General features: G+C 45.0%; 1 protein-coding gene across 1 annotated transcript in view; it reads left to right on the forward strand.

Annotated features, from left to right (window-relative positions):
• Window positions 1-7,061: 7,061 nt before the first annotated feature.
• DYNC2I1 (dynein 2 intermediate chain 1) overlaps window positions 7,062-17,841 on the forward strand; it is a 112,793-nt gene continuing 102,013 nt past the window's right edge. The window contains exon 1 of the mRNA XM_089651807.1: window positions 7,062-7,181. Coding sequence (XP_089507933.1) covers window positions 7,167-7,181 — 15 coding nt within the window. The 5' untranslated portion in view covers window positions 7,062-7,166. The remainder of the gene's footprint in view (window positions 7,182-17,841) is intronic.

The raw sequence follows: 17,841 nt of genomic DNA on the forward strand, positions 1-17,841 counted from the left end.
CTGAGGAACACTGGCCTTATCATGACTTAGGTGAGGAAGGCTACACTTTCGCAGACTGCTCAGCACCGAACTAAGGATGCCTTAACCTGTGGTTGACCCATAACCAGCACACACCATCTGTCACTGTGCCTCTCAGGAAGGGAGGGGGGAAGAAGAATAAAGGATTGAGGAATACTTCTAATAGAAAAAAGGGGAACTCTGCATCCAACTCTGATGAGCAAGTTTGCTACAGGGGCCACCACTACATCCTCGTGGTACTCGATTATGCAACCAGGTATCCAGAGGCCGTTCCCCCTAAGGCAGACTACTTCAAAAGCAATTGCCAGGGAATTGTTTAATATGTTCTCAATGACAGGATTTCCAAAGCAGATCTTGATAGACTAGGGCACCCCATTTATGTCTCGGGTGATGGCAGATCTGTGCAAGTTGTTCCAACTCAAACAGCTGCGCACATCTGTCTATCATCCACAGACATATGGACTGGTAGAGCAGTTCGATAAAACTCTTAAAAGGGTTGTGCAACAACATGGTAAAGACTGGGACTGTCTACTCCCAGCATTGATCTTTACTAATATAGAACTGCCTCAGGCGTCCACAGGATCTTCCCCGTTTGAATTGGTGTACGGGTGAAGACCACAGGGTTTTCTTGACATAATGAAGGAAATGTGGGAAAGAGTCCTCTCCTCATAAGACAGTTGTAGAACATATACCTAAAATGAGAGAGAGGATTGCTAAGGTGATGCCGTTCATCATACAGCACATGCAAAAAGCGCAGGAGGCACAAAGAAAGGTGTACAACTGGTCTGCAAAACTTAGACAGATCCAGGTTGGGGATTAGGTGGCTGTGCTCATACCTATAGTAGAAAGGAAGTTCCTGGCCAGGTGGCAGTGGCCCTTTGAGGTGGTAGAAAAGATTGGGTAGGTTAACTATAAGATACACCAACCTGGGAAGAGGATGCCCTATCAGATATACCATATAAATCTCCTAAAGCCCTGGAAGGACCGTGAGCAGGAAGTTGCCCTGGCTAAAGTTAGTTTTAAGTCCCCGTTAGGGGAGAACTCAGTCCTAGTTTCCAACTTCCTATCAAAGCTGCGAACACAGCAGGTAAAGGAGTTCTTGTTATTCTTATTGTCACGAAACCTCATGTGAAAGTTTGAGTGAAACCCTATGGCATTCCCAAGGCACATAGGAAAGCAGTGGCACAGGAAATCCAGAAAATGCTTGAACTCGATATCATTGAGGAATCACAGGGAGAGTAGTTGAGCCCCATTGTGCTGTTACCAAAGCCTAACAGGACTCTGCGGTTTTGTAATGATTTCTGCAAACTCAATGAGGTATTGAAGTTCGATCCATACCCGATGCCCTGAGCAGAACTGACAGAGAGGGTGGGACTAGCACGATACATTACCACCTTAGACCTCACCAAAGGATACTGGCAAATACCTTTAACTAAAGAAGCCAGGGAAAAGACTGCCTTTTCTACCCCAGATGGCCATTTCCAGTATAAAAGAATGCTGTTCAGCTTACATTTCGCCCCAGCTACTTTTCAGAGAGCTATGGACAGAACCTTACGCCCACATCAGAAATACACTTTAGTGTATTCAGATGACATTGTCATCTTTTAGTACTGACTGGGAATCCCATCTTCCCTGAGTACAGGCGGTATCAGACTCTCTAGAGGGATTTACTGTGAACCCAGAAAAATGTGCCATTGCTATGGAAGAGACCAAGTACCTGGGGTACATTGTAGTTAGAGGGTTGGTGAAACCACAGATGAACAAAGTAGAGGCTATCTAGGCTTGGCACCACCTAGTCACAAAGAAACAGGTGTTGGCCTTCTTGGGCATCGTGGGGTACTCCCGCAGGTTTGTCCCCAATTTCGTCACTGTTGCTGCCCCTCTCACGGATCTGACAAAGGGAAAAAGTCGGTTATGGTGAAATGGAATGACAAGGCTGAGAAGGCTTTCCGGGATCTTAAAACAGCCTTGTGTCAGTATCCAGTGCTGGTCGCTCCAGACTTCTCGAATTTGTTTTTCAAACCGATGCCTCCAGTGAAGGCTTAGGAGCCATTCTGTCCCAAGAGAACCATGGGGAGGAACAACCCATAGTTTTTCTTAGTACAAAATTGACAGCCGCTGAGAGAAATGATGCTGAGGTGGAGCAGAAGTGCCTGACCATTAAGTGGGCGATGGACGCTCTACGCTATTTTCTTCTGGGTAAGAAGTTTTGCCTGGTGTCAGACCATGCCCCATTGACCTGGATGAGACAGAATAAATACACAAATAATATTTGGGGTGTGGTTTCGTTAAGGGGGACAATTGCAGAGACATTGCAGTACTCTCTAGATGGTTAAATTTGTATTAGGGTCCTGGCTACCAGGACTTTGGTCCCAAAGGGGTATATCCCAGGTGAGGAAGGCTTAAATGGCAACAGAAGGAAATCAGCAGGTGTGTCAAGGAAGTGAATGGGAGAGACTCACAAGCTGTGTGGCAAGTGGGAGCTTTCTGACAAGCTGAGACATGGGCTACTTATCCCCCCCAATGTGGCCTGCCTGGCACCCTATGGAGGAGCCTAACCCCTGTATGGGACCAAAGATTAACGGCGAGCTTGTGGTTTCACTTCTGATGCCAGTTTTGGACTGTTTATAGACTTTGGCTTAAGTTAGCTGTTTTTCTGTTTGTCCGTTATCCAAATAAATGAACGATTTTGCTTTCACCAAACTGGCTGTTGGTCATTCGAGAGCTACCCCAGATTACAGCGTGTAAAGTCAGGCATCCCAATACTTTTGGCAATATAGTGTATGTGTAATGGTATGTCAGCTGTACTAAAGTCCCAAAGGGGGTTATTTTTGTGTGCAGCAGGCAGATATATTGTCAGCACAGCCAAAGCATTGGTCTAGGCAGCAGGCAGAGATATGGTCAGCAACAGCCAAAGGAATTGTCCAGGCAGCAGGCCAAGACATGGTCACCACAGCCAAAGTATTGGTCCTGGCAGTAGGGGGGAATATGGTCCATAAGCAGGCAGTACAGGGTAGTAGGCAGAGGCGTGGTCAGTTCAGGTGGCAGGCAGAGGCATGGTTGATTATCAGGCCAGAATCAGATGGCAGCAGGCACAAACATCAGGCTTAGGGACTCAGTCAGGGAAAACCTGGACATAGAGGTAGAGTCTTCTTCCTACCCAAATCTCTTCGAAGCCTCCGGTCTGCAGACCCTAATCTGAGAATTACAAAAAACAAGGAAAGCAAAAATTTTTGTTTTTGTCATGGATACCAAGAGTTGCAGATTAGACCTGCACAACGATCTGGAGTAATTTTGGACCACTCCACAAAACTGTTTCAATATAGCAATATTCTTGAGATGTCTGGTGTGAATGGCTCTCTTAAGGTCATGCCACAGCATTTCAATCGGGTTGAGGTCAGGACTCTGACTGGGTCACTCCAGAAGGCGTATTCTGTGCTGTTGCAGCCATTGTTTTGTTGAATTACTTGTATGCTTTGGGTCATTGTCCTGTTGCATCACCCATCCTCTGCGGAGCTTCAGTTGGCGGACAGATGGTCGTAAGTTTTTCTGCAAAATGTCTTGATAAACTCTGGAATTCATTTTCCCATCAATGACAACAATCCGTCCAGGCCCTGAGGCAGCAAAGCAGCCCCAAACCATGATGCTCCCTCCGCCATGTTTTACAGTGGGGATGAGGTTTTGATGTTGGTGTGCTGTGACTTTTTTTCTCCACACATAGTGTTGTGTGTTCTTCCCAAACAACTCAATCTTGGTTTCATCTGTCCACAGTATATTTTGCCAGTAGTGCTGTGGAACATCCAGGTGCTCTTTTGCAAACTTCAAACGTGCTGCAATATTCTTTTTGGACAGCAATGGCTTCCTCCGTGGTGTCCTCCCATGTACTCCATTCTTGTTTAATGTTTTCCTTATTGTAGATGTGTCAACAAAAATGTTAGCATGTGCCAGAGATTTCTGTAGGTCTTTAGCTGACACTCTGGGATTCTTCTTTACCTCATGCAGCATTCTGCGCTGTGCTCTTGCAGTCATTTTTACAGGAGGACCACGCCTAGGGAGAGTAGCAACAGTGCTAAACTTTCTCCATTTGTAGATAGTCTGTCTTACCGTGGACACATGAAGATCAAGGCTTTTGGAGATACTTTTGTAACCCTTTCCAGCTTCATGCAAGTCAACAATTCTTGATCGTAGGTCTTCTGAGAGCTCTTTTCTGCGAGGCATGGTTCACATCAGACAGTGCTTCTTGAAACCAGTAAACCCATAACAGGTGTGTGTTTTTAAGGGCAGGACAGCTGTCAGCAACATATCCAATATCATCACACTGATTGGAGTCAAGGTTGGCTCACTCCTGGCTCCAATTAGCTCTGGGAGAAGTCATTAAGCTAGGGCCTCACATACTTTTTCCTCCCTGCACTGTGAATGTTTACATGTTATGTGCAATTAAACCATGGCAACATCTAATGTTTGTGTAGTATTATGTTCAGCAGACTGTGTTCTTCTATTGTTGTGACTTAGATGACGTTCAGAGCACATTTTATGCCCAATTCATGCAAAATTCCATGTAATCCCAAGGGGTTCACATACTTTTTCTTGCAACTGTAAATACACCTCCAATATATCAGAACGGCATAAGTCAAACCAGAATATCTAATAAATGAGTGAACAACTCCCTACACCTAGAATGTACAAATAGCATGATATGCAAGTGTAGTCAATGTCAGAGCAAGGTTCATACACGGGAGATCAGGTAGAGGGAGCAGGAAATAAGACAGGACAGGCAGAAGGTAGACAAGAGAAGAAACAGGCAGGTGAGGGATCAGGATGCAGCAACACAGGTCAGGGGCACATGGACAAACACCAAGGCAAAGAGGAGAAGCACAGGCATGGTTTAAATACAAATAAATACAAATAAATTCCTGCAAAGATTATCAGGTGCTGCCTGACTACCATGAGCTTCTGGCTGAGAGACACCCGCTGGTAGACACCAGAACTGCAGCCCATATGTCTGGAAGCCACAGTGCCACCAGCAGGTGAACTAATTCCTGACAGTTTTCTCCACTCGTTAAAACTATTCTGGAGCGCCTCGCATACGTGAGACTCCTGTGTTGAATCCCACTAATAAAGTGGTAGGGCAAAAAAATCAGTTCATGAGGCAGGCAAAAAGCATAGTCGATTAACAGGCCATGGTCAATTCACATGGAAGTCAGAAACGTAGTTGATAGTTCAAGCGGCAGGCAGAGGCATCATCATTAAACAGTCCAGGGTCAGTTAATTTGGCAAGCAGAGGCATTGTCAATAAACAGTCCAAGTCATACAGGGAAAAATTAGATATCAGATACTGGAAAAATATCTTCACTTCACATATACTTCACTAAGAGTGACATCAATACTAGCTCCACGCCATTGTTTACATCTGACTCACAAATGTCAGATAGCGGCGAGTGCTTTGCGGGTGTGCAGACGGGTCAGTGGACGTCGTTCTTTTAAAAATTTTGGCGAGGTGGCGTGACAACGCTGGGCACTAAAACTGACAATGGATTACAATGATGGAACCGTGCACATGCTCAGTTTGGTGTGTATTGCTAGTTTTTTTTTGTTCTTGGGAGAGTGCATGTGATCAGCACTGTCCAGACAAAGGTCAGGGGTTTTACATCTTCCTAGAGCAGAAAAAAACTCCTCCTACAAGCTTTAACCAGTGCTCTGCTGAACACCGATAGAAGTCACAAGACTGCTCTAACAGTTGATGAGAAAAGGTATTTAGCTGTTTATATTTTCTAAAATAATTGCACTTCCATGCTCTGTGTACTGTGGAAGATCAGATATAGTGAACGCAGGGTCCTGGGTTTAGTAACACTGTAAGTTCACCTTTTTCAATTAACAGGTGCCGACAATATAGAAATTACAAATTGTCTCAGGATTTTAGAACATAAATTGTGGAAAAGCTTGGACAACCTCAAGGTTACAAGTCCATCTCCAGAGATCTTAATGTTCCTGTGTCCACTGTGCGCAACATTGTCAAGAGGTTTACAGCCCATGGCACTGTAGCTAATCTCCCTGGATGATGCCAGACAGACCTTCCCCATACTGACATCCCAGCCTAACACCTCCCAGCCCCCACTACCGACACCCCAGACAGACCTCCCCCCTCTTGACGTCCCAGCCTAAAACCCACTACTGATACCCTAGACAGACCTCCCCCCCAATCACTGACTTCCCAGCCAGACACCCTCCAGCTGCCCCTCCCAACTGACACACCAAACTGACCCACTCCCAACTACTGACATCCCAGCCAGACCACCTTCCCTAACACTGACCCCCCAACTGACATGAAAGACTGACAGACCTCCACCCCCAACTACTGGCATCCCAGCCAGACCGCCTTCCCCAACACTGACATGAAAGACTGACAGACCTCCGCACCCAACTACTGACACCCCAGACAGACACCCTCCACCACCCCCCCAACCACTGACACCCCAGGCAGACCTCCGCCACCCCCCCAACCACTGACACCCCAGGCAGACCTCCCCCAACTGACACCCCAGACAGACGCACTCCCAACAACTGACATCCCTGCCTGACAATCTCCACCCTCCCCCAACCATTGACACCCGCCTATCCCCAACCACTGACACCCCAGACAGGCCCACTCCCAACAACTGACATCCCACCCTGACAACCCCCAACCACTAACACTCGCCTATGCCCAACCACTGACACCACAGCCAGACCTCCCCCAACTGACACGACAGCCAGACACCCTCCATAGCCCATCACACATCCCCCAGACTGACAGAGCCTGGCCGCACACTGAACTCCCATACACAATCGCGCAGTATGGAGAGTGCAGGCTGCCAGAGGGGGCGGACCGGATGCAGCACCCCTCCTCTTGTGATACGATGACACAGTAAAGCTGTGGGGTTGGTTGATGTTTGCGCCGCTCGCTTCCCTGTATGGTATAAGGCCGAGCAGTTGTGGGGTTAACAGCTTAGCTCCGCTCCTCCGGCTCCCACTCGGCCCCTCCCCCCTTGCTGCATAACAATCTCTTGATTGGTAGGGCCGGGATCGGCGCCTGCGCAGAAGACTACACCGGTTTCTGCCATGGTAACGGATCGCGGTGACTGAGGCTACAGTGGGGACAGTGCGGGGCCATGCAGCAGGAGAAGGTATAGTAGAGTCCGCACACTCCGCCTGGGTATGCTGGGATATTTAGTCCCATGACCTCCAGTCTGTGGCCGCATCCTTCTACCTGTTCTGTTCATTCTTCACCCTGTTTGCTGGACATGGTCCCCTCTTTATTCCCTCACCCCAGCTGCCCACATATGTCTTCCCTTCCTCCAGAATATTGGGGAAAGCCTCACAACATCCACAGATGAGGCCTTGTTCACCCAGGGCGGTCTAGGGGCCGCGTCACACTACAACATGCAGGCTTTACTGCTGCCCCACGCGTTCCAGTTCTGATGGTCCATTCATTCCAATGGCCCGCGGAAAGCACAGAACGGAGTTCCGGGGTCACATTTACAAACTATGATACTGCGGAACCCTGCGTGTTTGTGGCCGCAAACCAGACTGCATTCACTAGATGCGCTTGGGGTGGCATTGACAAGTAGCGGGAACCATGTGCAACTAGCATGGGCAGCATGTTTGCCTGCGGAGTGGGAGCCACACCTTGTTTGGGAATGGGCCCTAATCCATGCCTCATGCAGGGCCACGTTTACCACCAATGGGATTCCAACAAACTTTTCCCAACGCCCACATTCCTGCCCAGGTGGCTGTAGGTGTTGATGGGTGCTGCAGCGACCACCATCTGGAACCGGATGTAATCCGAGTGAGAGAATGTCACCAACACACTATGGATCTCCAGAACAGGTCCAAAGCTTTATTCAGCGATCACATCATTGTGACAGAAGCAATGTTTCGGAGCCTCACAGGACCCCTTCATCAGGCAATGTGACAATGTGAAATACATAGAACACCTTATTTAACAAACCATCCTCCAATCATTGAGCAGAGCATCAGCCCAGCACCACCTCCTGATGTCATAATGATGTCATACGTTCGCCGTAAGCACATAGTTTAAACAATGACATAACAGCTACTGGCACTGTGCAGGCGTTGTGTGCATCCCCCACATCCATACAGGTGCATGGCCTCGATTGCAGCCTGGTACAGATGTCATATTGGGAGCAGTGGCCGTGTCCGTGCAGCTGCTGCATCCCAATACACAGCAAAGGGACTGCCTGCAAAAGGATGCACACAGCACTTGTGCATCCCCGTGCCGGTCCAACATGGCCCTGCATGTATAAAAACGCCCTGTGAAACCAAGGCCTTACATGTTGGCTCTGCCCAAAATCTAGACGTTGCCCTGTTTTTAACACAACCCAGCCGATGTTCCTTTGTTCCTCTCTAGGGATGATCTCAGGTGTGTTCACATCCTTTTCCAAACCCACCTGAGTGAGCCCATCAGGAAGCTATTACTGTACTGGGCCGATTATAACACCTCCCCAGCTGGATGTATACAAGGGGTGTGACAGTAGGGCGTGGATTGGCCTAGCACAGTGATATCTACCTGGCGCGCTCCCTCAGGTGGGTTCGGTTTGGAATGTGAACACTCCTGAGCTCATCACTATTAGTCTTCTTCACCACAATCCTGATTGTCCCTTTTCCCGGCATAGTTGCAAGGTGGCTTGTTTTTTGCAGAACAGTCCTGATTAGGCCTTGTTCATGGCCAATTACTTCTGTGTCCCGTTCAGGGCCGTGTTTTGTTGATGTGGGGTTGCACAGGTGTTCTGTGCATCCCTGTGCTGGCAGTCCCATAGATGTCAATTGGGACACGTGGCTGCACAGACACAGCCTCCATGTCCCAATGTGACGTCTGTGTGGGTGCACAGCCCTGAATGTGCTCAGGGTGAGTTTGGGGATACGCACCCGCATTGATGTCACATCAACACCTGTGAATGCCTTGTTGGCAAAACATGGCTCTGCTTAGGGCATGGAAATAATTGCCTGTGTGAACAAGACCTTAGAGATGGGTTTAAGTGACCTCTGAACTTATTTACTCCATTCAGCTATGGTCTAGCTCATCCGTCACCTTGCAGGACACGTAAACAAAGGGGGTGGGATACTGGTGCCGTCAGTGCCTTCATAGTGGCCATATTTAGTCAATGTCATTGGTATAAAGACGCTGATGTCACCGGCATGCCACTGATTTGTTTTCAGATGGGAAATGACCCAGACCACAACCAAATGGAGTAAAAAAGAAAAAACATAAAAAAAATGTGATTTAGATGTACAGATAAAGATGAGTTTGGAGGGCATCTGAGCTCATCTATGTTCCTGATATTTTAACCGCTCGCAGACCACGCACTGTACATATACTGCGACAGTGCTGGCTTACCATGCTGGATCATGTACATGATCCACTATTTCTGGACAGCGCAAGCTGCTCAGCAGGTCCTGGCCAATAACTTATTGCTGGGTCCTGCTGATCGGCTGAGTGAATGACAGAAGAAAGCCCTTTGTTGGTAAATAAGACAGGGTTCTCTACAGATAACAGCGTTATGCCGTTTTTCTTCTCCCTGCAAAGCAAAAGAGTAAAAATTTAATTAGCATATAATACACACAGTAAACAGTGTTAGGCACACAGTTAACCAAGCCAGTGTCATTAGTACAGTGACAGTGTATATTATTGGCACTGTTCACTGTATTAGTGTCAGTGGCAGTTAGTCAGTTCCCACAAAGTGTCAGTTCGTGTCAGATTGACCACCACAGTATCACAGTTGCTGATCACTGCATCTGCTAGTATAAGAAAAAAAATAAAATTCCAGTATACACTATATTGGCAAAAGTATTGGGATGCTTGCCTTTATACGCACATGAACCTTAATGGAATCCCAGTCTAGTGCGTAGGGTTCAATGTTGAGTTGGGACACCCTTTGCAGCTATAACAGCTTCAACTCTCCTGGGAAGGCTGTCCACAAGGTTTAGGAGTGCGTCTATGGGAAGGTTTGACCAATCTTCCAGAAGAGCATTTGTGAGGTCAGGCACTGATGTCAGACGAGAAGACTTGAGTTTGGAGGATGCTCGAGCTAATCTCAATTGCGCAGTAGTGTGTCAAGGACAGTGGCACAAGATCACGCCATAAGTGTGATTGTTTATTTAGGTATGTATGTCAGTGATGTGTTCCTGGATAACAGTTTCTAAAGCGGTTCTGAAAGCTAAACATTTTGTACCTTAATGCATTCCCTTCATTGCAATAAAAAACACCCTACCAACTGTTCTCCCTTGCAATCCTAAACACTTAATTGACAATTCTTACTTCTCCAGCGATGTCCTGGCTGCAGCCCCATGCTCCTTTTCCTCTTGGTCTCACAGGAGACATTAGTAAAATGGAAGAGTATTATAAAAATGTATAGTGATACACAATCGTATAACATTAGTAGAATTATTCATAGGCTGAGATCAGATGGATAGTTCTACCACTAGAGACCAATAGCCAGTGTCAGGATTGGTAAAGAGGCCACTTGTCTGCCCGTATGGAAGCATTCCTTCTATAGTTAGATACAACCAGATATTGCTCTGTTGCTGATAGTGTTGCTGAAACGCAATCACTAGTGATGGGAGTGAAATCCCACTTCCTAAGCTACAGATGGACAAACAGGCAGCCTCTTAGCGGTCCTGCCGCTTCATTATCACTCTGACATTATTCTTATGTTATGCCAGAGTTGCAACATTTGAAAATATAGCATAGTAAAGCATTCTATTTGTTTCTTCCAGTGTCTCAGAAAAAGGATGCCGCCAGATATATCTTTACCAGGCTTCCCGATCCCACGGGAGAGCCCCGTAAAGGTGGCGGTGGGAGGGAGGAGGGACTCCGTGTCTGTAAAAGTAATGTAGCGGCTCTTTACCTGGATCATTTTCAAACGATGTGAGCAATGGTAGCCAGCTGATTCCTCCTGTAACCTGTTAAAGTGGAACAAAGGCAAGGAATACTCACCTATGTTCAAATAGCTTGACACCTGCAAAGGTCCCCACTTCCTGCAATCAGCTGGATCTTTAGAGGTTTGCTCCTGATTAGACTATCATTATTTTTAATTACTTTGAATGTTCTAGCATGATGGTTGACTAAGGCTTATTTCACACTAGGGGTGAAGGGGTGATAAAAACAGGTGGTTGATTTGCATTTTTTTCCCTCCCGATCCACCCACCTCCAAATTTACATGGTGGCCGGAAGGGTGAGTTCACATTGCTGCAGCCATGACGCTGCAATTTGCGGTGCGACATTGTTTTTGTAATTCTTTTATTTAACCAAATGTTGCATGATACGTTATATGTAGAAATATGGTAACAAATGGTATACAAATAGCTGATGAAGACATAAACTGTAAGTTGCATCTTGGTATAACATAGATGAATAAAAGTATTAGGATCACGAAATGGATCCCAAGCATCCAGAACAAATTCCCTAAGTAGCAGACATAGCACTATATAGGCAATGCATGTTGGGGAAAAAACAGTATGTAACTGTATGAGATAGATGGCAGGGCTAGGAGGATGAGGAAAGGAAGGAACAGGGGGCAGGAAGGGGAAAGAATGAAAAGGAGAAAGAAAAAAAAAAAGGAGGGGAGAGAGCGGGTTGAGGGTAAGAAGGAAAAAGACAAAGCCAGAGACCTGCAAGTAAGAGAGGAAAGAAAAAGCACACAAAAGGAAACAAAAACAGCGAAGTAATGCAGGAAGTAATGTCTTTCGCTCCCAAGGTCAGAAGATGGTCAAAGCAATACTCCTCAACCAGGTTCAGAAGTCCCCTGTACATAGGCTTCAATATAGACAAAGTACTACCATGGTCTCCAAGTGTCCCGGAAAGCCTTCCCCCGGTCGTTTAGAGTGGCCGTGAGGACCTCTATGTCCCTCAGCTCATTAATTTTGGAGTACCAGAGGGATCTCGTGGGTAGGTTCACAGATCTCCAGCACAAGGGTATACATGCTTTCGCTGCTTTCAGCAGTAGAATCATCAAGGATGCCTTGTACTTCTTGATGGGACGGTCGGTAAGGAGCAGCAGACATGTCGCCGGTTTGTCCGCCACTTTGGCACTCGTCAGATGCTTGATAGTGCTGGCTACTATTTGCCAGAAAGGTTTGATTTTAGGACAAGCCCAAAAGATATGCAAGATCGTGCCCTGATCAGAGCTGCATCTCCAACATAGGTCTCGGACCTGGGAAAAAATACGATGTATGGTACCCTTGACCACCTGGTCAAAATTTTGTAGTTTGTCTCCTGGACCTTGGAAGCAGTAGAGGATTTCTGCGCAAAGTGAAGAATTTTCTCCTTTTGCGTATCAGAGAAATGGTCAGCTGCCCACTTAGTGAGAAAGGTAGGAGTGAAATTCTCTTTCGGACGGATCAGGGCAGCATAAAAAATGGAGACACAATGATGGATCGGCTCCCTCTTGTGGCAGATGCTTTCCAGCTCCGTGAGGTGGCTACAAACAGCTGGAGAGCGAGAGCAGCCATGAAGGAAATGTCTAAGTTGAAGATTATTCCAGAAGTCTAGTGGTGGGTTTGCAGCAGCGACAGAGAGGGAAAGATTACCATCAGGTCCCAAAAAATCCCATAGATGGAGCTGTTCAGTGGGAAGGTGAAGGAGCTGAAGTTGTAGACGAGGCTTCCTATGGAAACAAATGAACTCCCGGAAAAGAGCATGCAGTGTAACATTTTTAACTCTGTCTGACAGGCCGCACCATATGTCAAACTTGCCCGTTGAACTCAGTTGAACTGTGCCATAACCATGTTCCCAACGCAGCTATAGCAGTTGAAACGCAGTAGTTAAGTGTAAAATCCACATTGGATTAAGAAAAAAGTGCCCCTGGGGATCAAAAAATGGGTGTGCAAGAGGCAGCAGTTTATAGCAGTATAGTTTTCTGAACTCCTGTAAACCGGCCATCAATTGCATTCTGAAAAGTGCTTTGTCTTTTAGCACAAGTATTTGAGAAGCCTTCAAATGGAAATTGCTGTTTTCTGACTTTGCTGCCACATAATTTTTTATTTTTTTTGTGAAAATTCTTTTTAATAAACTAAGTTTAACAATTACAGTGGTACTTAAATACACAAAACACAATGAGTACATTCAACTGACCAGGCCAGTAAAAACAGAAACAAAAAACTATCACCACCCCCCTTCCCTAACAGTAGCGCAATACCTCCAGTAATACATAGTCAAAGTCTAAGTGCCCCAACATTACAAAGTAATGACATGGCAGGAGACATACCCAGAGAACAACAAGCAAGGGAATATAAGACAGTTAAGGTACATGATCCACTCCTTAACGTGTACCGAGGACCAAACAGGGTAACAGGCAAACATCTTCAATCCCCCCATAGATTTCATGTTAGAGTAGAGGAAGCAGAAACCCAACAATGCTTATCACATTTTTGGGGAGAACCTCTTCTCAGGTAGGTTGCCTTATACAATAGTAACATCTTGTTAATCAGGGACTTCCAATAGGAGACAGTAGGAGCTGCAGGTTTCTTCCAGTGGAGCGGGATAGCCTAACAGGCATAGAATAGGGTCACTGAAAGGAGGGTACACTGCGCAGAGGTACCAACTCCTCCACCAGCCCAAGAAGGCATACTGATACAGTCTATGGGATTTGCAACATGGTGAGATCAACCAGAGACCGGATCACCTCATGCCAAAAGTCTTGAATTATCGGACAGTACCAAAAAATATGTTCGAAATCCGCTGAAGAAGATGTACAACGTCAGCAGTCTGCCGAATCTGAGGCATATATACATGCTAGCCTAGCAGGCTTGTAGTATATTCTTTGCAAGTTTATATTGGATGAGACAGTCTTTGTCCGATTCCAAGCTGCAAAAGGGTTAGTCCCACATATCATCCCAGTTATCCCTCTGCAAAGCAGGAACCACAGAAATCTCTTGCGTCTGGCATTTCTCTGAAGACTTAGATCTGGTGACAAAGAGCTCTTTATATACCTCAGAGAGAGTTTTGTTAAGAGTATCAGAACTGAACAACTGCTCCAGCTCTGAAGACCTGACAGCTAGGTTAGTACCACCAAACTGCGCTATAAAAGCATGCCGGAGCTGTAGGTATAAAAAAAAAAAAAACAGTTAAAAAGGTGAAACTTGAGTTTAAGTTCATCAAAGGTAAGTAGCCTGTCTGCCCTCATTATATCTTTTCAGTTCCTTAATCCCTTTAGTAGCCCAGACTGCTGGGTCAGGATTAGTGTTCAGATGTGGCAAGCAGGGAATGAACCATAGTGGGGAAGCAGGTGAGTGACCTACACCGTCAGGTTGACTGAGATGGTTAACCTTATCCCAGGCACCCACCACATAATAATTAAAGTAAGCCTTTCATGAACAGAATTTGGGACTGCCATTGCTGCTCTGCTTCTGAAATTGCCAGTTTCTTGGCTGCTTTGCTTAACCACTGTCTTCGGTACAGTCCAAGTAAGTCACTGACCTGGAAGTTGAGTACCTGTCAGGAAAAAAAAAGTCAGTATTTTCCTAGCGTAGTACCTCAAAATACTGAAACAGGAGAGTAAGCATGACAGCCAAACAACTAGCATTTTCAGAAGAACAAATGTCAACAATGACAGCCTCCATTTTCTTTTCAAATAAATCTTTTTGAAGAGAAATACATAGCTGTTCTTTCTAATTTTCTTGGAAATGCTAATTGCTTAACTTGTGCCAGTCCAGTGGCTTCATAACTTTTAAATAACTAATCTGAAAGGAAAAAGCAGATCAGACATTTTGACCTTTTTGTTGTTCAGACCTCGTTTTGTCCTTGATCCAGTGTTGAAGCCAACCAGGTGGTTAGCATTTCAGGAGGTCTGCAATCATAACCCACATACTGTATTCCTCTTCTTAGTACATTTTCTATATGGGACTATGAAACAGAAATTTTACAGCTTCCGAATTTGGACACAGCATATGCCAGTCAATTACAAAAAGAGGACAAAAGGTATTAGTAGGGATCCATCACCCTGATGATATCATGTGACGAAATGTGTTGGGTGGGGCCTGAAGTAACATCATGATGCACAGAAACCGATTAGAGGAATGAGACTGAATGTAGTAAGCCCATGGGAAGAGTTCACTCTGTAAATGAGCTATATGGCCAATCTCGGCTTTGCTACATTGTACGTGTTTAAGCTGTTTTAATAATGTTTACTGGGTTTTTACAACATGGAAGCACTTCGTTTTGTCTTTTGAGTGATATTGCAGCCCAAGGGTTTGGAGCAGAGGTGAAACATTTGCCAGAGGGTGGCCTTTAATAACCCCACAAGTGCTTACTGACCATTTTCTGGATAGGTAATGGTCATGTCCTTTCTGGTAAGCGGCTGATTTCTCTGGATTTTCCATGGGTGGATTGAAGTTTATTTACGCACTGGGTTCTGTGCCTTTGGTGGGATTGTTTGGAAGACTTTATCTTATTGGAGCAGGACTTTTTTCTTTTGCACTTGCACTGGAATTTACTTATTATTACGTTTTGGATTGCTTTGAGGACTTTTTTTTTGCACATATTACTTTAGGCTTATCTTATTTTTTTCAGCATTTGTCACATTACTGTTAAAATTTAGTGCTGCACTATATGATACATATTGTTTCGATCTTTGTATCACAGGCTTTATTTGTAATGTCTAACGGCTTACCTCTTTGTGATGTTCCTGAGCACAAAAAAAGTTTTTTTATAAAATGTTTTATTAGCATGGATCCAACCCATCTGGGTTACAGTATGTTTACCCCATTGTCATCAGGAAAAAGATATAAGACACTTAAAACTCACAATAATATTTTTTTCCCTACGGCTGTATTGTCTATAAACCCACCAGGTACAGAGTTTTAGGAATTTTATGTGAAATTTTTACTTTTAATATTTTTATTGTTGCAATATTTAGGAACAGATATGTGGACATGTATTAGGAAGTATGCATGTGTGGTTGTGTTGAGAATATATATATATATATATATATATATATATATATATATATATATATATATATATATATATTTTTTTTAGTATTTGAGATAACAAATACAGAGCCAACTCAAGGCATAGTTGACATAAGCCAGGCACACAGGCCTGCTGAGCAAGAATGGTCATTTGACACAATAAATAAACAAGACCCATACAATGAGAGGTTAACAGTGCATGACCTAAGAGCCTGTATGGAAAGCCAGAAAATGTGCAAATAATAGGTATGGAGAGAGGGGACATATAAAGGAGATAAAAATTGAGGAAAAGGAGGAGAGTGTAAAGGGGGACTCGAGGAGTGGAAGGAGCATCGAGGAAAGACTGAACATGTGCCTTCCTCATTAGGGAAGTATACAGGCCAATGACAGGTCTAATAAGTGGTGGCTGAAATCTTAAGGAAAGAATTTGATGACCCATGGATCCCAGGTATTATGAAGATTGCACACGGAGTCGGTGAGCTTGGCCGTCAGCTTGTTATTCATGAGCATCTGCTGTACTTTTGATTTTACTGCTTCAATGGTGTGTGTATTTCTCAGCCATGCTCTAGCTGTAACCTGTAATAAGTTCAAAAGTAAATTGAGCATGTCATATATGTGGCTCCGAAAGTCACTAAGGCTGGTCATACATTTTACAATTTTGTTTTTTAATTTTCCTTTAGATAAACCATATAATATGAGGTCAAACCTAAACTCTTTCAATTTGTATGCAGTCAAGCAGGCCCTTGCACTATATGGCTGAATGTTAATCTACACAAAAATCGTATAATATTTGGCCAGCTTAGAAGTCGGGCATGTGAATGTAAGTGACTGGTTCTGAGGAACTCTGAAAGCAGGTCCCAGCATGTTCCAGAGTGTAATGGGTAACTGGTCCGTACTAAATTGCAGCAATATAACCGTTTGTAACATGTTTTTAGCGCTAGTGTGTTTTGAGAACAGGATTTGGTGGTATTCTATATTTGTTGCCATTGCTGAATATCAAGATAGGTGCCAAGATCTGATTCTTATTTCCTCATGTAGGTGTGGCAGGGGGGCGAGGAACTCTACAGAGGCTAGGGCTATATCAAGGAGACCAAGCCCGGGGAATGTGGGTCTTCATGGCAGCGTTTTGCAAAGGGCGTCATAGATGTCCCTGTTAAAGGCAAGGTGATTGGTGTCTGAACAAAATGAGCTCAGGATAGGAAACAAAATGGGGCCATTTGGTGCCAGAGGGAGTGCATGTCAGTACGTTTCAGGTCTATCCAATGCGAAACGTACCTGGGTTTTCCCTTCTGGGTGGAGGGCAAATTGCCAAGGAAAGACATTAGAGGCAAATGGGGAGATTGTCGTTTACCTGAGTATTTAAGATTGTTCCAAACTGAGAGGGAATGAAGGGTGACAGTGTTCTGTAAACAAGACCTATCTCTCGGAAAAAGCCATAATAGATTCCTGATCAATATTGGTGCACAGTCAGCTGCTTCAAGAGACACCCATATGAGTATTTCATTTGTAGATTGATACTTAGTGAGGGTGGCCAGTTGTTCTGACTGGTTGTGTTCCTGTAGGTGTGAAACCTCTAACCCACCGTTGAGACGGTTCTAGTATAAGGTTTGCCTGGGCACTCTGGATTTATAAATCCCACATGCCAGATAAATTTTAGTTTTTGTTGGAGATCTTGTGGTATTGGGGAAGGGATCTTAACAGGCGAAACAAATATTAAAGTTTGGGCAGGTAGGTCACCTTATTCGCTGCAATATGGCCTAGCCAGGAGAGAGGGTAATCATTCCAGGTCTGTAACAAAGTTTCAAGCTTTCGGAGAAATGGCAGGTAATTAACTGCATATAGGGATTGGTAGGGTGT

The sequence above is a fragment of the Staurois parvus genome, unplaced genomic scaffold, assembly GCF_062004578.1.
Source record: "Staurois parvus isolate SC_StPar_1 unplaced genomic scaffold, SC_StPar_1.0 ptg000005l, whole genome shotgun sequence".
In the NCBI taxonomy this organism is placed as follows: Eukaryota; Metazoa; Chordata; class Amphibia; order Anura; family Ranidae; genus Staurois; species Staurois parvus.